This window comes from Caenorhabditis remanei, chromosome II, assembly GCF_010183535.1.
Source record: "Caenorhabditis remanei strain PX506 chromosome II, whole genome shotgun sequence".
Lineage (NCBI taxonomy): Eukaryota > Metazoa > Nematoda > Chromadorea > Rhabditida > Rhabditidae > Caenorhabditis > Caenorhabditis remanei.
Genome location: NC_071329.1, coordinates 14,362,346 through 14,384,893, shown reverse-complemented (window position 1 = coordinate 14,384,893; position 22,548 = coordinate 14,362,346). Strand labels below are relative to the sequence as shown.

The window sequence follows — 22,548 nt, the reverse complement described above, 5'->3', positions numbered from 1 at the left end:
TAAATGTTGCTTCAATTTCAATCAATTTGTACATTTTTAAATTATAGAGATTCTTTTAGAATAGTTCACATCTCGTCTTCGGATTCATCGGTGATCCAACGGGACATTCGAAAGTTTTAGCGAAAGATGGCATGTTGGAGAACACTCCGTTCACACGGAAGCTATTGGTTGGAGTGGTTTTGGAGTCTGGATCAAAGTTTTGTGGAGAGCAAAAGTTCTGGAATTCAGATTTCAGATTTCTGAAAGTTTCTGAATGTGCTGACTCACCAATGCATATATATGGAAGAATAGCTTATCCACATCATCTTCTTTGAATCCCGGAATGATTGCTTCCTCGGAAATATCAAGATTTTTGAAAGTTTGCCATGTGGCATCTGCTCCAAAATCATCAATGATCAGTTGACTCATAGCCAGACCGGCGTTCGGCTGAAAATGAGTAAATTCGGAATAACAGAGACAGAGACAGACAGAACTCACATTTTTCCCTGAATCCGGATCATCATACTGACTGTATTGATCTACCAGACACTTCCCTCTCTTCTGATATTCTACTAAATCTTCTGGATTCTGGATACTGTACTCAACGTTATGACCAATTTCCTGAGCAATAATCGACCCGGTTGAAACTATTTTTGCGTATTTTGGAAAGGAATCGTCAAACAGAGGATCATCAATAATTGATACCATAATGGCTGGAATTTCAAATTTCAGATTGTGATTGTCTTGAGAAAAAAGACCAGGTTTTCCACTTACATAAAACATTTTGAGATTTTGTGTAGAACGCATTTGTCTCGAATAACGGATGCTCTGGATCCAGTGATAAGTCATCTGCAATGTATTCCACGGTCTGTTCCGTTTGGAATCGCAGCATTTTTTGAGTTAGCTTGTAATACGAGTCGTCTGGAGACACAGTGAGCTGAAATTTCAGTTTTAAACTCATTTTCAGTTCGGAACTCACCGATTCAAAAATTCTATCCAACGTTCCAGGTGCCTCATAATCCTCTGGGTAGCCAATCATTTTCTTCATGTCTTCAAGATTTTTCACTGCTTCCGACTTTGACTGAAGCCACGTGGAGTTTTTCAAGATTTTCACAGAGGAATCTCGGATTTCATCGACCATTTCGGATATAATTTTCAAATTTTCCTTTTCGAAATAATTGCGGACAAAGATTCGGACAGCGGCTCTTGGGAACGCGTGGATTACAGTCTGGAAAATGGGAAATCAGTTGTTTTGGGTAATTAAAAAGTGAAAATCTGTGTCGGCGCGAGAAAAAAAAACTCTGCGTCTCTCGCCGATACGCGATCGAGCGCAGTTGTAACTGTTAATAGATTTTTAAAAACTTACTTTTCCACAACTCTCTTTTTTCATTTCTACAAGAGAAAACGGCACGGTTCTCGTGGTCTCCGCAATAAAATTGAAAATCAAAAAGTTGGCCAGTGTCCTTTTCGGTGTTGACTCAAGAAGCTTCTCTAACTGAAAACAAACCGATGTCCATATTTCCAGAATAAATGTTTTTCTTACATTCTGATTCTTTCCAAAAAACCATTCCGAATCTTCCACTCTCATTTTCTTCACTAAATTCTCTTCCATCTCTTTTCCCTTCGGTATCAAATTCTTTATTATTCTTTCAAAGTCAACACTTGGAGTGTGAGATTTCAGTAGTTTTGTGTTGTATTCATTGAATTTCTCTGTTTTCAATGGATTATCAAGTTGTTTAATGAATTTCTCCACTTCATTGCTATCATCTGCCACTTCTTTCGATTTTGGATCGATACCATTTGCAGTTAGGATTTCTTCCAACGTCTGGAATAAAATTCCCCAAATTAAACACAGGGTCATTTTTAGTCCATATGAATTCAAATTATTTTCCCGCGAAGCCTAGTGAAGCACATGACTTGGCAGGTTGTTAATTGAGTCGCCGCTCAACCAAATCGCGCGCTACGAACAAATAGGGAGTTAAATTTTTCGGATGAAGCTCATCTTTGTTTCCATTTTTCTCGCTTTTTTTTGTTAAACCTCGAACAAAAAATTTAGAATTCGCCAAAAAGGAAAAAATACAAATTTTCAACACACAAAAAAAATTTGGATAAACTTTTTCGAATTTCGGGCTAATTTACGCTTATTTTTTTAGAGCGCAGATGCTTCATATGGACTTTTTATGATCCTGTGAAATTTTACCCACCTTAATAAACCCTTTGTAAAACTTCACTCCATCCGGAGCCATCAGATTCAAATGTTTCGAGTCATCCTTCTTAAACTGGAAAATCCCGAAATTCCTTACATGAAGTTTTGCCATATTCGCAAGCATTTCTGAAACAAATTCCATAAATTTCAGAATTTTTCTTCTTTTCTGCAAACCGTTCAAATCAAACTTCGACTCATCCCAATTTTTATCAAGTGACGGCCAAGATCCAATAGATTTCAAATCCTCCGTTAAGTCGCGTAAACTTTTGTTTTTTTCTTGGTCAAAAATCTAAAGAATCCAAATTTTCCTGAACAAATTTAGAATAAAAACTCACTGTTTTATCTTTCAGAGATCTGCATTTATGATAGTATAATTTCATTGTATTTTCAGATCGTGATTCAGATGACTTGTTTTGGAGAAGGAAATCTGTTAAATAAAAACACCTATCTGTGTGTCCTGATGTCTCACCTGATATCAGTTGAATCGTGATCGCTTCCTTCTCCACAATCCGAGTTCCTTTCGTATCCGTATGCTTACTATATCTTCCACATGACGCCTTGTAGAAATCTTCACATGGATCAACATTGATATCACGCCAGTTTAGCTGAATTTTTCAAAATTTTCAACAAAAAAAAGCCAATTCTTCAGAAAAAACGCCTAATTTTTTCAGAAAAAGAGCCTAATTTTTTCAGAAAAAGAGCCTAATTTCTTCAAAAAAAGAGCCAAATTTCTTTTTAAAAAAAAGAGCCTAATTTCTTCAAAAAAAGCCTAATTTCTTCAAAAATAGCCAATTTTTCAAAAACTTCCAAAAAGTTTTCAATTTTTCATCAAAAAACTTTTGTTGATGATTTTTCAGAATTTCTTTCAAATCTGATTCATGGTCGAAAATTTGACTATTTCGCAAAATTTTTTTTTTAATTTAAAAAAAAATTTGAATTTTGGCGCCAAGTACTCGGGCCTTGACAAGTATGGAAATCCGGGCACGATGAACGCGGACAGACAAAACAACTTCACTCACCAACTGATAAGAAAGTGTAATACATTCCGGGGAATCACACATTTTCCGTTTTTTCTTTTCCGTCGTTGTTGTTTCTGGACTCTGAGAAGAACTCCGAGAAGGAATCACAGTAGAAGTTTCTAGAATTTCTTTCGTAGAAGGCGTTCCATCTGAAGGCGTCCCAGTATCCGGAGATGGAGATTTCACCGGTTGAGGTGTTGGCGTTGCCTCATTTTTCTTCTTCATTTCAGTGAGAATTGCAATAGTAAAAATGAAGATAAGTGAGAAGGAAATGACAATTCCCAATCCTGTTAATGGATTTGTTAATTTATCTTTTACTGACATTTTGTATGGAAGAGGCTGTGGTACAGGAACGGGTGGAGAATCTGAAAGTTGACTGATTTTAATAGAATTCGTAAAAAAACTGTCTTGTTAGAACCCGTACAAAAAATGTGAATTACATAAACTGCACTTGTTTAGACCCGGCCCGAAGACCCGACTTCAAAAAATGAACCAATTAAATTTCAATTTTTTTCAATTTTTCATCGAAAATGTGAACATTTTTGATGATTTTTCAGAATTTTTTTAAATCCTGAATGATAGTCTAAAATTTAACTTTTTCAGGGAAAAAATTCAAAATTTTCAAAAAAATCAAAAAATTTGAGTTTTGAATTTTGGCCTTGACAAGTATGACATAAACATAGATCTTGGTTAGTAAAACTCAAAAAAAAAACATTAATTTAAGCAATGGACAAAACCGTACCCACACTATCAAAAGTGACCCTTCTCCCCGCAATGCTAGCTGCTTTTGTTTTTTGCCTGCTTTGTTTTTTAATAGCTTGCATGATGCTCTGAAAATTCTAAACAAAAATTTATCGTTAAAGAAAAGTAGTAGACTCCACCCACACGTATATTTGAAAATCGGAAGCAATATTACCGTGGGGGCCCGGTTTACAAAAAAGGGGCGGAGCTTGCTTCCAGTGGAACGTCTTGCCGTCACTTCCGATAACTAAATACAACTCACTTTCTTGAAATAGCAAATTGAAATAAAGACTAGAGAAAATCGAGAATGAGATAGAAGAAAAAAGAAGAAAGAAGAATGTTTGATTGCATGAACTATCATTACATCACGCCGTCATTTCCCCCTCTTCTCATCACAAAAACCACGTGTTATTCTTCATTTTTTCCTTCTTCTCGCCTCTCGACGACGTCTTCTTTCTTTGGTCTTTTCTCTTCTCATCTATTCATCTCGTGAAATTGATACTATCTCGACACACTATTTTTATGGTTGTCTCATCACGTAAAAGTTCATTTTGCAAGAATCTTTCTCTTCTTTTTTGACACTTCGAATCCGTTTTGATACTGAATTTTCTAGGTGATAGATGTGAGGTAAAAGATGATTTAATTTTTTGGAAGACTAGGGGCATTCTAGTTTTTAGTCTCGTTTCGTAGCATTCACTTATTTTCGATTTGTCTAGTTTAGTTGGATAAAGGCTGTGTGACGATCTTTGATACTGGACTGTAGCTGATTTTTTATTCTGAAAACGCGGAACTCAATTAAAGAATATTTAGGGCAGAAAAAAAGTAGTTATGCGCCTTTAAAGTCAATATGGGCGGACTCAAAATCAAAACGAAACTACTTTGTTTTTCTCGACACTTCCTAAAAATTCCTGACATTTTTTACATAACCGACTAAAACTCAATAAGTTTTTCGAAACTTTTTGAAAATACAGGTTTCTTTTAAACTGATATATTTTGTATTGTTATGATCAGACTCGAGTTTTGACTAAACTTTTGAGTTCAGCACGTCAAGACCCCATCTTGTTGTATGTTCTTATAGATTTCGCCCATTTCTTTTTTTTTCTCTCGCACAACAAAAGATGAATATATTATTATTATTAAGACTGTTTGAATGAGTATAATCACGCTTAGGTTTTGAAAAATTTGGGCCTCTGCGCATTTTCTGAAATTTCCCAAAACTTGGCATTATTATACTCATTCAAAGCGTTTTGAAACACTGAATCCAAAAATGTTGACAAAAATGAGTGTAGAGCAATGTAGACCGAGATATGACACCTTTTGTGAATTGAAGATTTTCTTTATTTTTTCGAACAGTTTCGAAAACCTGTAACTTGGTAATTTTTCAATGGTTTGGGGTGGTTTTACTGTGAAAATGTAAGAAATCGGTGAGCTGGCTCATAAAAATAGAATAACGTTATTTTCAGCAAAGTTTTTAGTTTTTAGGATATTCCAAAACAGGAAGTTTTGAAAAAAAAGTTTTGTCGGGAAATTCAAATTAATTTAATGTCATCAAAAACCCGGAGGCATAATTGGTCAATTAAAGACTAAAAAACAAAACAAGCATCTAAAACACTTTATTCCTTATCCATTTCATTGTCCAAAATGTTCTCAAAACAGATCACATCTCTCAATCGGATTCATTCGTGATCCCAACGGACAATTGTATGCTTCTGTGAAAGATCTCGAGTTGGCGAATGCTCCATTTATCCGGAATCGATGTGTCGGATGACTCCATTTTAACAGATGTCTCGGAGAGTGTTTGTCTATCCGATTTGGAGCACAGAAGTCCTGGAAATTTTTGAATTATATTTCTACTTTTTAGATAGATCTTGCCAGAGCAGCAGCTCGGAAGAAAAGCTTCTTGAAATCTTGATCCTGATCTCCAAACTTGATCAACGTTTGCTCGTTCGACAGATCCAACTTCTTGAATGCAATCCACGTGGCTTCCATTCCCAATGCATCTGCAATAACTTCCGAAAGTACTCCGAGTCCTTGCTGCATTTCTCCGAGAAATGGATCCTTGAATTCGTCGAACTGTTTTTGGAAACAAGAGGCACGCTTGTCATATTCAGCAGAATCTTCAGGTGTCCACCAATCTCTATACTGTCCAGTTTCATCAGAATGTCGTCCTTCTGTATCAAATCCATGACCAATTTCATGAGCAATAACTCTTCCAACACCAGCCATCGTCACGTAGCGGGGGTAATGAGCGTCGAAGTGTGGCTTGTCGAGGAATGGGGCGAGGAGACCTGGAAATAGAAAAGGTGTGAACATCTAAACTCTCCAATGTGCAAACTTACTCAGCAAGTTCTTGCCTGGAAAATAGAATGCATTGGTTACAACGAGTGAATCAATCGGGTTGAGCAACGAGTTAGTAGACACATATTCCATGAGTTGCTCCGTTTTGAATCGATGTACTTTAGTCATTATGGTAAAAAATGAGTCCTCCGGGGTCAGATGAAGCTGAAAATCAACTTCATATTCCGGTGAAAAAGATTTTCAGAATTTCCCTTCTCACAATTTCCTTCCCTTCCCTTTAGGCTTCGGCTCAAACAAATTATTAGTCTAAGCAATTCCCTAGGTTTACAAAACATAAATTTTCGGCTTAGACGTAGCTACCATCGTTTCCTTAGGCAATACAATTTTCACTTAGGCTCATTCCGCTTAGGCTTAGGCTTATCTGAAACTTATAGGCTTAGGCTCCATTGCGACCGTTCCTTTAGGCTTAGGCTCAAACTCCTCAAATCACTTTTTTATTTAGGCTTAAGCAAACCTGGGACTTCTTTTTTTTAGGATTATCCCTTATCTCCGAAATCCACCCTTGCAGAATTTCCCCTTCCTTTCCCTTGTCAGAACTGTCGAACTGCGTCTTGTCACAAGTGGCCCTGTCAAGGGTCAGTTCTGGAATGCGCTCAGCACCCATGTTCCAGAACTCCCAGTTTTCTTCACTCACTGTTTCAAATTGCTGATCCAATGCTCCTTCTCTCTCATATTCCTCTGTATACCCAATCACTTTATTCATCTTTTTCACTTTCAGAATTGCAGCTTTTCGAGTTTCCTCATGGAGCCACGTTGAGTTTTCAAACATTTCAATGAAGGCATCCTTTATAATCTCAACCATTTTTGAAGCCACTACCATATTCTCTTTCTTGTAATGATTTCTGACAAAGACACGGAGAGCAGCACGAGGGAGGAGGTTGATGGTTAACTGAAATTTCCGATTTCAGCTTTCCAACAATAAAAATAGAATGAAACTTCTAAACCTCTAAACAGTGGGAGTACTTTGAGGCATATCTGAAACGCATGGAATAATAAATGTAGGCGTGCTCGATGTACTTCATGATGAGATAATTGGCCATAACACGTGGCTTTGTTTTGGAGATTATTGATGAAATCTGAATATATTGGTAGTTAAATTAGGTATCTTTGAGATTGATACATTTTTCTCTGGATTGAAAAATGACTCAAATCTGGCAGCAGTTGTTCTATTCTTCACATTCGTCCAATTCCCTCTTTCTGGATTCAATAAAGTTTTGAGGATTCTTTCGAAGTCGATGGCTGGAACAGCTTTCTTCAATTCTTTTACAGTCACTGACTCGGGTTCACGATCAGGGATACGGAACTGAATAATTGAGGAGATAGGAAAAGAAACCTAAAATTGAATTTATATACTTACTTTGCCGAGCTCCGTATCAAGATTCAAACCATCTTGTATATCTTTTGTCAACGTTTCGTTGAGAAAGGTGACATTACTTAATCGGAGTAACTCAGATATAACCTGAAATCAAAAGTTAGAAACCTGCAGAAAATGAGAAAAATACATGAGTAAACTCGGGCAAGAACATATCGAATCGCGATCTAGCCGGTCGAATCATCAGTTGTTTGGGTGCAGCATCTATTGGATAATCTAGAATTCCAGCCTCAAAAAAACCATAATGAAGCATATGAAGTTTTGCCATGTTTGCTATCATATCTGGAACAAAAAAAGTTCTGAGTGGGTTCCAAACCAAAAAGTCACCGTTAAGACTAAATTCTGACTCATTCCAGGTCATATTCGCCATCGGCCAGTTTCCAATTTTCTTAATGTTCAGGAAGACCTCCTTTTGGATTGCCTCTCGATAAGTTATTATATTCTGTAATTCTTCAATTAGCACTAAATTTGAATATGTTAATCAATTGCTCAAAAAGTTATCAACTTTGGCTGTTTTCAGTGGAAAATGGCCACCTTTGGCAGTTTATTTCGGTGTCACCAGATTGTCCGATAAACTCAATTTTGTATGAATTAGACAGAGCAAAAATAGCAAATAATTTTTGTAGTTGACCGTTTTTTTTGTAGGGACAGTATCTTGAAAGTTACAGGTCATCAAAGTAATTTATTCCTGAAATCGACTAATACCGAAATTTCGGAGCTTTTCACTTTGACAGCCTGTAACTTTCATGGTAGGGCCCCTACAAAAAAATTGGCAACTACAAAAATTATGTGTTACTTTTGCTCTATTCAGCCCGTGCAAAATTTAGTTTATCGGACAATCAAGTAACACGAAAATACACTGCCAATTTTCATTTCAGTTGCTCATTTTCCATTAAAAACTGCCAAGAGCGGTACTGTACATACCCTTGGCTGCAGACTTCTTTCACAAGATCTGTACATTATCTTCATTGCAATTTCAGATGCGGTATTAGCAGATTGGTTAGAGAGAAGAAAGTCTGGAAAAAGAAAACTGTTTGTGTTTTGTCTAGTCCTGTTGTCCATACGTTGTATTAGCTTTATTACGATCCTATCCTTCTCATTGACACGTGTCCCGTCATTCATTGTATGCTCGTGATATTTCCCACAGGAGTGTTCATAGAAATCATCACATGGATCTATTTTTGGATTCTGCCAGTTTAGCTGCAAGGAAATCTAGTTTATAAGATTAAGGGGCTTGTAAACTAGCGACGATTAGCAACCATACAGTACCGGCCCAAAAGATATAGACTTTGGCCTTTTTCAATAGAAAATGACCAACTTTGTGAGTGTCTCATGGTAATTCTGATTGTCCCAATAAGTAAATTCAAAACGAGATCAAACAGTTTAAAGGTAGAGCTGCATTTTGTTGTTGACAACTTTTTTGTACAGACACTCCCTAGAGAGTTATACTCACTTTAAGACGTCGCACTATTTGCACTGAAATGGGACGATTTGAGGGAAAAATTCCTTTGTCGATATGTAACTTTCTAGGGACCGATCGTACAAAAAAGTTGTCAACTACAAAAATAAAGCTCTACCTTTGAACTGTACGATCAATTAACATTTTATATTGCGGGGCCAACCGTAATACCGTAACACCCTCTCTTACTGCACAGTACTGCACGTCTTCCCCAACCTACCAATGTACTAGACAACGTGATACACTCTGCAGTTGTACATTCCTCTCTTGTCTTTATCGATCCAGATATCTGAGATTGATTGAATCCAACTACTTGAGTACGAGTCTTCTCAGGCACTTCCATCTTCCAAAACACAACTAATGCCAACACAACAATCAATAGAGCGACGAGAAAAATGATGATTGATACCAGAGGATTACAGTATTTTGAGCATTTCCCTTCTTTTTCCTCCTCGATTTCCTCACTTTGAGTCAAGTCCAAAAGTAGCGAATTCTCCGTATCTCTCTCACTGAAAATTTGAATATTTGAAAGGCTGGAAATCTGAAAATCTGAAAATCTGAGAATCATCTGACTCACTTCATGATAACTACTGTTTGTATATTGGAAACGGAAGGGCTCGAAAATAAATTTAATCAAATAAATAGTCGAACTGAACGGCACTTTGAAATGATGTGGAAAATTTGACACGTGGGGATTACTGTAGGAAGGGGTCACGGGAAAATATCAGACGCTTACAAACGCTATATATAGAGCTTAAAAATTATTTTTCTAGAATTTTCACGTGTCCCCATTCTCATTAACACCAAAACACAAAATAACAATATTCCTCGTGGCAATTTGTTTACCTCAAATTCAAATTCAATTTCAATTTTATCGGAACTATCAGAAGATTGCACAACCTATTGACCGAGAAGATATGGGAATGGAGTAAGTTTTTACTTGTCATTAGCACGACACACTTTATACAACCGCGCTCTACCGAAACCGAAGAAAGATGTGTGCAAATTTTGAGAAACGCAGAGAAAAGATACATTTTTCAAGTGCGTTTCGGTGGAGTGCAGTTGTAAGAACTGTGCCGAGCTAGTATATTAGGAAATTTCTAACTAGGGAAGGCTCCCGAGTGACCGTGGAGTTATAAGACGTGACTTATATCTCTGGAAAGCTGAGAAAATGCTGATTCCAAATATATATTCAGTTTTTGCCTACGAGACCTGGTATTCGAGAAAAATGAGGTCAAATTTGAACCGCTGACAAGCTACCTTACCGACGAGTGAAAAAAATCAGCAGGGTGGTGTTGGTGGGAGTGAAACTAATACCTCGTTTTTCTCGAATACCAGACCTCGTAGGCAAAAACTGTAGGCAAAACTCAACAAAGGCAGCAACACGTACCGGCTGTCGCGGAATTAATAGGTCTTAATTCACGACCTAGCAAGATACACCAAAGCCACACTAGCTCACACACTACACTATAGTCTCCACTAGACACCTCGCATTTACAACACTTACAATCTATTCTAACTATCGACGTGACCCTTCCATCTCCCTTCTGGCAAAGGAAACTTCTGGCAATTCTACCGTATGACCGTGCCATTGGCCTTCGACCAACCGACCCGTCCTCTCGATGACCAGCTGCCCTACTTCCCAGTGCTTATAAGGAAGGAGAAGCGACGGAATCACCACTCTGCTCTGCTTTGCTCAGAAGCCATCGACTGCAACTGCCGTCAACGCTCAATGGTGTCCACCGCTCCCACTACCGTCTCGGCTCCCAATCCGGCTCCGAAGTCTGCATCCACCTCTGGAAACATCCCGATGGAGGTCGACGAGGTCAAAGAGATTAAGAAGACGAAAGCTTCCTCTGATGGTTAGTAAGATTGTTAGTCTAATAAATGTGTTGACTCTATTTCTCTGTTCTGTTCTCGCACTCTTAGTCTGACGGGGTTCACCGGCCCTCTAACGTCGGAACATGGTGCATCGACCGTGGTTTTGTGACCCGGCGGTGGCGAGAGCAGTTCGAAGAGGTGGAGTCCAACATGCGAGCACGCGGGGGCACCACCCTTCAGCAGCACAAGCGCGAGTCATAATCTCTCAATTCCCACCGTTTCACCACTGGAACGTAGCAAATTTACACAATTCACAAAATCCAAACATCCAAATTTTACATTCCACATTCCAGCCAACTCTCACTCGAAAGAGAGCAAGAAATTCTCTCCGCAAATGATGACTGATCTCATGGAGAAACTCACCCAAGTATCTGAAAAACTGGACAAATTGGACAACACAATTCAAAACTTGCGACCAATGAAACACAAGCTCGGAGCGCATCCAGAAGCCCCACCGACCAAAAGAGAAGTCATATGCGTTTTCTGTTCGGGCAATCACCAAGCCACACACTGCATGGACTACGCAACTTCAGACGCCCGTTGGGCTCGTACAGGTGTCCTCTCCATCTGCAAGCATTGCGGAGGGAGAGGACACCAACCAGAGTCTTGCTACAAGCGTGGCCGGAAATGCAACCAGTGCGGAGACAATCACCTCAGCGCCTACTGTATGGTTCTCGTCGGCCCCAACCAATGACCAACAACTCGGAAAGATTCTCAAACTCGTTACCACATATTAAATGTAATAAACAAGTCTATAGTGTACATTCGTCCTTTACCCACACTTTCAGATGAAAAACAATTCACAAACTTATCCACTGAATCACTAATCCATTTACAATTCCATTACCATTCAATCATACACACTACGATAATTCAGCACTTCATACTCTTTAAACAATTCTATTCCATTCCAGTCTCGTACCACTAGTGGAACTGTACGAGACCAACTACCATTCAGGTTGGAAATTACGTAGACGAATTTATCCCAATTATTCTGCCAAGGGCCCAACGGCAGCCTGAAAAGGATACAATGACATCTAGTAATTCGATATTTCCTACGACCATTGACAACCCCATTCTAAGTTCCGCAAAACATACTAAAATGAAAAGACACCATCGCTTTCATTGAGAGGACACCATTGCTCTCACATACATTCCAGGGCTTGTCAGTAAGCGCTCCGGAACGCTTATCAGGAATATCGGTCTTTTTGCGACAGGGAAACCCGCGAGGTTTCTCAAAGATTCCAACGTCTCCGACTCGTGCAAAGAGGGGAACCTCTAGGAGAAAATCATACTATAAATCATGCACGAAAAAATACTATATATACCAAGATTCACATAAGAATCCACTACCTATACTGAACAAACAAAACACAAACAACACCCTATCATTAACGGTACACCTTTTACAGACCGGTCGAAAGGCTCCTCGGGTTCCAACCGTCGTTCTCGCTCTTCTCGTCGCAGCAACAAGTCGAAGAAACACGGCGGACAACGGAAACAATCAAACAACTCCAAGTCATCCAAATCGTCAACTGCCCAGTCCAACGCTCAATGGGTGAACATTGGCCCTGCCAAGACAATTTTCACAAAAAGAGCTAAGAAAACTGCTCTTCTGATCAAAGGAATACAACTAATCCTTACCGAACCTCAACAACCAGAGATGGTTTCAATCTTACAATCCAGCTACACAAAGCTAGCTAGCCAACTTGCCAAGCTCGATAACTCCGATAGCGAGGCTCTCACTCTCGTACTGAAGCATCCAGCACTGTGCTCCAGCTCCGAAATTCGCATCAAGAATGTTATGAAACTGGTCGATCACATCAAAGAGCGTGGATATCCAGCTCTCATTGAAAAATGCAAAGCGCTCCTTCTACATATTGAAGTCCTACTCAAACAGCTGGTTTCCACACAACCACTGGCAGTCAAACGCAAATCAACCAATTGTCTGGTTAAAAGACCAGAAGTTCACTCAGCTCTCAAAGGGCTATCATCTACCAGTAGTTCGGACGGAAGTAACTTTCAGTCCACCAGCGACAATGACCTTATTAACCATAACATTCATTCTACACAAGATAAAGACGAACAGCACCGTTCATCAACCAACACGGAAACTCTCCAATTTCCCAAATCATTCGAACCTAATGGTCCAATTCTGACCAAAAACACGAAGCAAGAGCCAATTGAGCAAGCCAAGCGTAATCGCATTGATCCCGAAACCAGTCAACCCGCGTTAACAGTTGACGCAATGGAGGCAATGCTAAAGAATTTCGGCGACCTCATGACGGCTAAATTCACTCATACAATCAACACAGCTGTTCAGAAAGTTGACATCAAAGTTGACAAAAACGCCAAGGCCATGCAGGCCATGAGAACAAATCTGGAGATCGTTCAGGATCAACTAGAACAACAGCAATATCAAACACATTACGACCACTCCCTGGAGAGTATCAAATCACAATCAGAACACGACACAAAGCAGTTAAGTCTCAATAGCCCACAAGTGGTTAACGAACACAAAGAAACCACCAAGATTCCAGTTGGGATCGAATCTCCAACGGCTCCCAGCCCGTTAATTCAGAGTCCCAGTCCCACTCGCTGGTCGCCAGCCACTCACCACGGTAGTTTTTCAACCGACATCACCACAATTTTGAGCACCTTGAAACCATTTTCGGGTGAGACTGATCAGTATTCGCTTTTCATCACGCGCTTCAATTCACTCGTACACAATAACCCATCAATCGACATCATCATGAAACAGAACATGTTAATCAGCCTCCTCGAAGGTGGCGCAAAAGATTTAATCACATCTGATGACTTGTCGGAGGGGACATACGAAGAACTCCGTGCAAATCTGGAGAGAGTTTTCAACAGGAAGACCGATCGACGCAAACAGTTGATCGAGACCTACCGTAATCTCCCGTTCCATCAAACAGATTATGACCAGATGGAGAAAGATATGATGAAACACGTTTGCATCACCAATTCACTAAACAAACACCAAGTTTCCATAAACGATCCATTTCTGATCGATTCGTTCGTTGACAAATTACCATACAACATAATGAAATCAGTTATTACACAGATCCGTAACAAGACTCCTTCATTCTTGGAGGTTTCAACCATAGTCCAAACGCTTATATCCGAGAATAGAGCACTGGACGATGCAGAACAACGCAAGAAAAACCGCACTCAAATCACTGAAGTCTGCACAGCGGACATCAACAAAATTTCGGTCCGCTCCCACACACCGAGACACACCGGAAATCAACGCAAGACGCCGACAACTCAACAGCAATCTCGATGGAGATCAGCTCCCTGTACGTTTTGCAATCAAAACCACCAGACCAACATGTGCACAATCCCGACAAGTGAGAAAAGAGATTCAATCATTAAACAAAAGAAATGTTTGAATTGCTTCAGAAACAATCACACAGCCACGGAATGTCACTCAAGATTTGTCTGCAACAAGTGCGCCCAGAAGCACCACTCGGTCCTTTGTCCAGAAAAGGAAAAAAGTGATACACCGGTTAACCCCAATAGCGCCAATGAGGACCGAAAAACGTTTTTTCGGAACAACGGACTTAGTCCCCAAGCTTGAACCCTACAACATACTGCATGAATCAACACATGAACCACATAATCATACACACATCAACACTATACCTACACCAATCAATCCAGATATCCTATCCTCACCAGGAAAGACGGGACACAACCTCGCTATAATAACATCACACAAAACAATTGAAACTATCACAATTAATCTTTCAGTGGTTTCAGATCCACACTACACATTACCATTCCTCCAAATTCTAACACCATCTGGAGCAAGACTCAATGCATTGATCGACAGCGGAGCAACAACCTCACTCATCTCAAAACCAGCAGTACTCCGTTTACATTGCCCAGTACACTATCAAAAACTAGTAAATTTCAGAGGATTCATTTCATCCTCAGGTCCACAACAGGTGAAGTTCTACAAATTAGATATCCTCGACAAAACGGGAAAAACATGGAGCACCATCCTGCCTGAGTACCCTCAACTCCCAACCACCGTAAAAGCACCAAACTTCTCATCAGAGGATCTAACATACCTCATCCAAAGGAACTTTGACCCACAGCAACTTACGGTTCTCAAAAAATTCAATGGGAAACCAATTGATCTCATAATCGGAAACAATGTCCTACCCAGTTTACTCTCCACAAGCACAAGACACGTCTTACCAAGTGGTCGGATAGTGGAAGATACACAATTAGGAGTCATAACTCACCCAAGTCCGGTGCCAAACGCACTACAACGGAATACCACAACACAAGAGGAAAATTCAGACCAGAACTGTGACTACAACGAGTCATACATTAACACTATCGACATGTCCGAGTATGATCTCCCAGAAGAGTTAACAGTCGGAATCAGTCAGTCACCACAAGTGACAAACGCACGCCTGGATTGGCTTCTCGAACAATCCTGGAAACTCGAAGTTCTAGGAATAGAACCACCAACAGCTATTCTACAAAGAGAACAGCTTAATCAAGATCTCATACTCAAGTACAAAAACACAGCTATTCTAGACAAAGACAACAAAATCTATGTTCTATTTCCATTCAACGGAAAGGAGGCCTCACTCCACAACAACTACTTAGTCGCTGTCAAGCGTCTCATATCACTATTAGAAGTACAACTAGCTTCTATGACGGATCGGACAGCGTACAACGACATTATTCAGCAGCAATTAAATTCTGGCATAATTGAACTAGTTCCAGAAAATGAACAACACATCGGCCCACATTATTACATCCCACACCGAGTAATCATCAAACCCGACGCTCAGACCACAAAACTTCGCATCGTACTCGATGCCTCCTCACACATGAAAAATGAACAGTCACTGAATCAATGTATACACCCAGGCCCATCGATTCTGAAGTCGATTCTAGGTATCCTATTCAGAGCACGGACCAAGCCGTACCTCATGATTGCCGACTTGGAGAAGGCCTTCCACCAAGTCAGACTTCAACCTCAACACAGAAATTGCACCAAATTTCTTTGGTTGAAAGACCACACCAAACCAGCCACTCCAGACAATCTGGTCACTTACCGGTTCACACGACTGCCATTTGGCATAACCGCGTCACCCTTTCTCCTGGCGATCACAATTCTCAGGTACATGGAACTTAACCCACATCCAATCCATGAAAAGATCACACAAAATCTTTATGTGGACAATGTTATGTTCACACCAGAATCCACAGAGGAACTCCTCAAAAACTACCAGGAATCCAAAGAGACCTTCTCATCAATGCATATGAAACTCAGAGACTTCTTGTGCAATAACAAGACAGTCATGAATACAATACCTGAACAAGACAGATCCAAAAGCACGACCTGTAAGCTCTTAGGTCACCATTGGGATGCCGAAAATGACACCTTTACCCTCAAGATAGCTCAGCCACCAGAGGGCATTCCAACGAAACGTCAACTCGCTTCGTTCATAGCTTCAACATACGATCCCCAAGGACTCCTCTCCCCAATCGGAGTAGCAAGTAAATCCTTGATGGCGAAAGTATGGAAGGAAAAACTGAAATGGAAAGATCCATTACCAGCCCACATGTTACCTGACTGGGAAAAAATCAAGGTAGCAATCACAGAAAACTCCTATACTATCCCAAGGAGAATAACACCAGCACACGGATTCACCCAGGCATCACTCATCATGTTCTCCGATGCCTCGAAAGATCACTATGCGACATGCGCATACCTCCGATTTGAGTGTCCAGATAACAATACACAAGTACAATTACTGTTCTCAAAAACTCGGATCAGACCAATCAACAATGAGAATCTTACCATTCCACGAATGGAACTCCTAGGAGTACTCACAGCTGCCCACGCAGCATCAACCATAAGCAAGGAAGCGAACATTACACTTTCTTCACTCACTTTCTTCTGCGATAACACCGCAGTACTCAATTGGATTATACACAAAAACACAGCTGACAAATGGGTTAATAATCGTGTCAAGACGATAACATCACTTGAGCAAGAATTCACAGAAAAGAAACTCTCACCAACATTCCGCTATGTCCCAACAAATCAAAACCCGGCAGATATAGCATCAAGAGGAGCTACCTTACAGCAAATAAAAGATAGCAAACTCTGGAATCACGGTCCAGACTTTCTCCTACAAGATCAGGCATTCTGGCCCAAGTCCCTGGAACAGTCTCCAGAGGATCCAAAAGAATTCCATTGTTACACTCTGAAAATCACACCTCAACAGTTCCCGCCTCACACAGGCTCACAGTTTGAACATCCACCACACCAATATGAATCAATAATACCATACGATAACACCAACAGTCTGGTAAAGCTAACAACAATTGTTCAAAAGGTCATGAGATGGGCACACATTGTCCTTCGCAAACGTAACGAAAGATACCCACAACATCCATATTTGTGGCAATCCCAAACCATGAAAAACTTTGTTTTAGCACGAGTGAACAAAGACGAAGTTCAGCAACGAATAATCGCCTACCGATATATCATTCAAGACCACTACGCAGACGCAAAGAATCAGCTAAACATCGAGATACCAAAATCCTCACAAATCCAGAAAACAGAGGAAGGAATATACCTGTATCACAACACATATGTAAACAAAAAACACCCTAACATGCCGAAATCATTGGTATACATCATACACAAACACCGACTTGCAAGACTAATTGCGCTAGACTCACACCGAAGTCTACTACACCAGGGTCCCAAAGACATGGCCACGGATATCCAACAACGATATTGGATCAAACGAATCACAGCATTAACACGAAATATTCGGAAATCATGCGTAACATGTAAGCGCCGTCACGGGAATCCATACACCTATCCATTCGCCACCAGCCTTCCGTCAGTCCGCACACAATCTTGCAGACCATTCCAACACGTCGGATTGGACTATTTCGGTCCAATAGGGTACAAAACCGAACCAGGACAAACAGGAAAACTATGGTGCATGCTCACTACATGTCTCGTCACAAGAGCAGTTCACTTAGAAGTCGTCCCAGACAATACGACATCCAGCTTTCTCCTAGCCATGAGAAGATTAGTAGGCCGTAGAGGGTCTCCAAAAACCATCATATCCGATAACGCACCAGCATTCACGCTAGGATACACAATGATCAACGCTGACATCAGTACAATGATCAATTCCAGTCAAACACTTACTTCGTATCTCGCTTCGACAGAAATCGAAGTAAAACAAATTACACCATTCGCTCCCTGGCAAGGAGGGGTGTACGAGAGAATCGTAGGCATAGTGAAAAACATGTTCTATAAAACTATCGGAAGACTCCAACTGTCGTTCCTCGAGGTAGAAACCTTGATAATAGAATGTGAAGGGATCATTAATAGCAGACCAATCACAGCCAATCCCATCTGCATCTCAGATTCAGAAGCAATCCGCCCAGTGGATTTTCTCAGCCCACAAGCTGAACTATCATTTCCGAACCACACAGGATACACACCAGGTACCCACATAGGGATAACCGAGAAGCAGACTCGGGAGTACCTAAAACACCTTGATAATATCCGACTCCAATTATGGGACCAATTCTACAACTCAATGTACATAGGGCAACACGCCCCAACATACAAGACTAAAGCACATTGTACAATCACTCCACAGCCAAACCACGTAGTCCTCATACAAACCCCAAATCTTCCAAGGTACAGATGGCCTATAGCAAGAATTATAGAGCTTATCCCATCCAAAGACGGGAAAGTACGATCAGTACTCGTAAAATGCAAAAACAAGCTAATTGAACGAGCCGTAAATCAACTTATACCACTAGAACTATCGGCCGCCACCACAGATTCAATTCAAGGCGCCCCACATGTGCCTTTGGACACCCCAGACAGTGCTCAGAGCACCTTGTCGCCGCCCCCAGTGTCGCGGAATTAATAGGTCTTAATTCACGACCTAGCAAGATACACCAAAGCCACACTAGCTCACACACTACACTATAGTCTCCACTAGACACCTCGCATTTACAACACTTACAATCTATTCTAACTATCGACGTGACCCTTCCATCTCCCTTCTGGCAAAGGAAACTTCTGGCAATTCTACCGTATGACCGTGCCATTGGCCTTCGACCAACCGACCCGTCCTCTCGATGACCAGCTGCCCTACTTCCCAGTGCTTATAAGGAAGGAGAAGCGACGGAATCACCACTCTGCTCTGCTTTGCTCAGAAGCCATCGACTGCAACTGCCGTCAACGCTCAATGGTGTCCACCGCTCCCACTACCGTCTCGGCTCCCAATCCGGCTCCGAAGTCTGCATCCACCTCTGGAAACATCCCGATGGAGGTCGACGAGGTCAAAGAGATTAAGAAGACGAAAGCTTCCTCTGATGGTTAGTAAGATTGTTAGTCTAATAAATGTGTTGACTCTATTTCTCTGTTCTGTTCTCGCACTCTTAGTCTGACGGGGTTCACCGGCCCTCTAACGTCGGAACACCGGCCACCTGGAGGCCTTCCCTTATAAGTCTGAAATTTCTAAAAACCTCTTTGTTTTCAGCGACAACACCATAGTCCTCCGTGGTCCAGCGGAGGTCATTCGACATCGTGAAGGTGCCGTCAGCCACTTCTTCAAAACATGTTGCACTTGGTGTTGCTGCCTTTGTTGCTTCTTCATCGCTTTTCTCTTTCTGATGTCATTGGGAGTGAAGAAGAATGTTACGTCTATCGACTCTCCGTATGTTTGGCCACAGGAAGATCCAGCGATGAACCCATCGACTCCCACTTCTCTCCCACCTTGGTATCTACCATCTGTCACCTCTAGACCGACAGTGAAGGCTCCAGAAGAGGTACCAGAAGAGGCTCCAGAAGAGGCTCCAGAAGGTGTGACACCGGAAGTTGAGGAGGCTCCCCCAAAGGAGACACCAGAGCCGGTGGATGCTAGACCGACATGCCTGACTGAAACCTGCATAAAAGAAGTTGATAGAATGGTTTGTGCATTTTCAGGTTCCAAACCTCCAAAAATTAGTTTTCAGAAATTTCTGATAAATGAATCCGTCTCTCCATGTGACAACTTCTTCCAACACGCTTGTACAAACTTTAATTTGTACAAACTGGATAAAAAAGACGTTCCTACAGTGAAATACAATGAAGATGAAGTTGTCAAAAGACTCTCGAAAATCGGTGGCTTTTTGGAGCATCGATTGCATGAATTGGTTCTCCCATCTGAAGTGAATCTTCGAAAGTTGTATTTGAAATGTTTGAGAAGAGATCATCGGGATGTGGAAGACTTGTTGAAGACACTGAGACATGATCTATGGTGGCCATTTGACTGGGTGGATCAAACCAAGTATGATAGAATTCTTGCAAGTAAGTCAAAAGAAAACTAGACAAAAAACTTTAAAAACTGAAATTTAACTAGAAATTCTGACGAGTCTCGTCGAGCTGAATCCATCAAATATCCACCTTTTCAATGTGGTCGGAGATCACAAACAATTGATTATTCGTTCTGCTTTCTGTCATGGAAAACATAAATCCATTAATGTTAAAATTGTCAAACAAATGTTCGATGCGGTTTCGAAGGACCCGGAGAATGAAGACAGAAAATTGTTGGAAAAAAGTTTGGAGCTTGCGTTGAAAATGGATCTCACTAGAGAGTATTGTGTACGTTAAACTAGAAAAAATAAATTTTGGAGTCAAATAAGTCAATTTTCAGACTGAAATGGCACCACCACAGAATAGAAACCAAGAATTCATTGTAAACTATACAATCCCGAGTATTGATATTCCAGGAGTCTTTGCAGATGTACTTAACCCTAGTCAGAGGTTTCCCAAGACTTTTTCCAGAATGTTATTTTATCAATTAACTCATTTTCAGCAGCCGCCCTTCAAAAACCCGAACAAAAGTTGAGCAACATCTCATTTTCAAAGAGTCACACGAGTTTTTCAACTCAACGGTTAGTCGATATACTTGTCAAGGCCCGGCCCAGCCCGGCGAGTTCAGGAAGGTCCGGCTCAAAAAATAACCTGTGTTTTTCCAAAAAAAATTTCGACATTTTTTCAATTTTCCACAAAAATGTTGACACTTTTGAGAATTGTCATGAAAAAGTAAACATTTTTGAGGAGTTTTCATTAAAAAAATGTGAACAGTTTTGAGGATGTCCCAGAATTTTCGCTAATTCCGAATCATAGTCAACAATTTGACATTTTCAAGAAAAAATTCAAGAAAATTCGAAAAAAAAGTGAATTTTGAATTTTGGCGCTAATTATCCGACCCCCGTAATTCCAACTTTTTCAGAGCTTCTTCAATGAAATGGTGAGCTCTAGACGAATTGAAATGGTGCACTATTTGGTTATCAAATACGTCGAAGAAATGGCAACCAAAATGTTGCTTTCCCCTAAAAGCGACTGCGTAAAGGTGATCTCTCTGAAAAAACCCAAACGAAAATCTATTTCTTTATTCAGATCGCAATGTCTTTGATGCCCCGTACCGCCTTCTCCGTCTACATCAACCATTTCCTCCAACCGGAAAACCTTCATGCTATCCCTCATCTTATCAACTCAGTCAAATCTCAATACTTTGAAATGATCCAGAAATCTAAAAAGATTGATGATAAAACTAGAAGTATGCTCATAAAGAGACTGACCCACCTCCGACCAGACATTGGATCTCATGGAATCGGAATCTCGGAGAATAGTATTCTGGAGAAAGTTGAAGACCATACCGGAGAATCATTCTTCAAAGTGTACACCCGAATGAATATTCAAAAATCAAGGGATTCTTTGGGATATATGGTACTGGATGACATGTCAATCAGTGGGAAAACTCACGCAATTTCGAGCTTCAATCAGAGAGTCCGACCTGGAAGTTAGTTTTTTTCAGTTTTATCTTTTTCTAAATGTCTTATCTCATCAAATTTCCAGAAATGTTTGCCTACATGATGGCTAACCCACGATTTGATATTTCTTACCCGATAGCTGCTCAATATGGAAAAGGTGGTCATGATGTTGCAACAGACATGGCGCTCATTTTTCAAGCTCTCAGAATGAAACCGTTTAGAGATACGCTGAAATGTTTTCCGAATGAGGAAAGATTTGGTGATTTGGTAAATTAAGATATTCCAGGTCTCTTCTATAATCTGAAAACTTTCAGAATATGTTCATTGACTACATTGGAATCAAGGCCTCGTACGACGCATACAAAAAAGCGGATAAGTCGAAAAGTGACAAGTTCCCAGGGTTCCATGACATGAGTGATGACCAACTCTTCTTCTATTCAATGGTTCAGGTAGAGTGTCCTTCTATTAGAGGGGAGATCAAGTGATGTTTTCAGTCCACATGCCAGGAGAAGTCAGACGCCCATGGCCAACGTGTCAACTTTCTGTTGCAACAACTAGACGGATTCGGAGAGGCATTCAATTGTCCAGCTGACGCGAACATGGTGAATCCGAAGACGAAATGTGGGGAATTGCTATGATTTTTTAAATGAAATAATGGGAAAGAATGTCGATAAAA

At 40.5% G+C, this 22,548-nt stretch overlaps 3 protein-coding genes across 3 annotated transcripts; 1 reads left to right on the top strand and 2 right to left on the bottom strand.

Annotated features, from left to right (window-relative positions):
• Positions 1-55: 55 nt before the first annotated feature.
• GCK72_006909 (uncharacterized protein) lies at positions 56-3,528 on the bottom strand (the record flags this gene model as incomplete). The annotated part of the gene is made up of 12 exons (XM_053725881.1): positions 56-217; positions 268-426; positions 478-692; positions 754-916; positions 959-1,207; positions 1,346-1,474; positions 1,523-1,804; positions 2,184-2,311; positions 2,360-2,474; positions 2,521-2,612; positions 2,655-2,790; positions 3,205-3,528. 12 exons carry the CDS (start codon positions 3,526-3,528, stop codon positions 56-58), a joined length of 2,154 nt encoding a protein of 717 aa, XP_053590075.1.
• Positions 3,529-5,802: 2,274 nt separating this feature from the next.
• Positions 5,803-9,716, bottom strand: GCK72_006908 (uncharacterized protein; the record flags this gene model as incomplete). The annotated part of the gene is made up of 12 exons (XM_053725880.1): positions 5,803-6,233; positions 6,285-6,447; positions 6,938-7,192; positions 7,248-7,379; positions 7,424-7,606; positions 7,661-7,762; positions 7,806-7,957; positions 8,003-8,117; positions 8,600-8,691; positions 8,740-8,875; positions 9,355-9,643; positions 9,712-9,716. 12 exons carry the CDS (start codon positions 9,714-9,716, stop codon positions 5,803-5,805), a joined length of 2,055 nt encoding a protein of 684 aa, XP_053590074.1.
• A 9,431-nt stretch (positions 9,717-19,147) lies between these two features.
• On the top strand, positions 19,148-22,510 carry GCK72_006907 (uncharacterized protein; the record flags this gene model as incomplete). The annotated part of the gene is made up of 11 exons (XM_053725879.1): positions 19,148-19,434; positions 19,595-20,024; positions 20,070-20,403; positions 20,456-20,697; positions 20,750-20,859; positions 20,912-20,990; positions 21,332-21,451; positions 21,499-21,901; positions 21,958-22,139; positions 22,187-22,321; positions 22,367-22,510. 11 exons carry the CDS (start codon positions 19,148-19,150, stop codon positions 22,508-22,510), a joined length of 2,466 nt encoding a protein of 821 aa, XP_053590073.1.
• Positions 22,511-22,548: the final 38 nt, after the last annotated feature.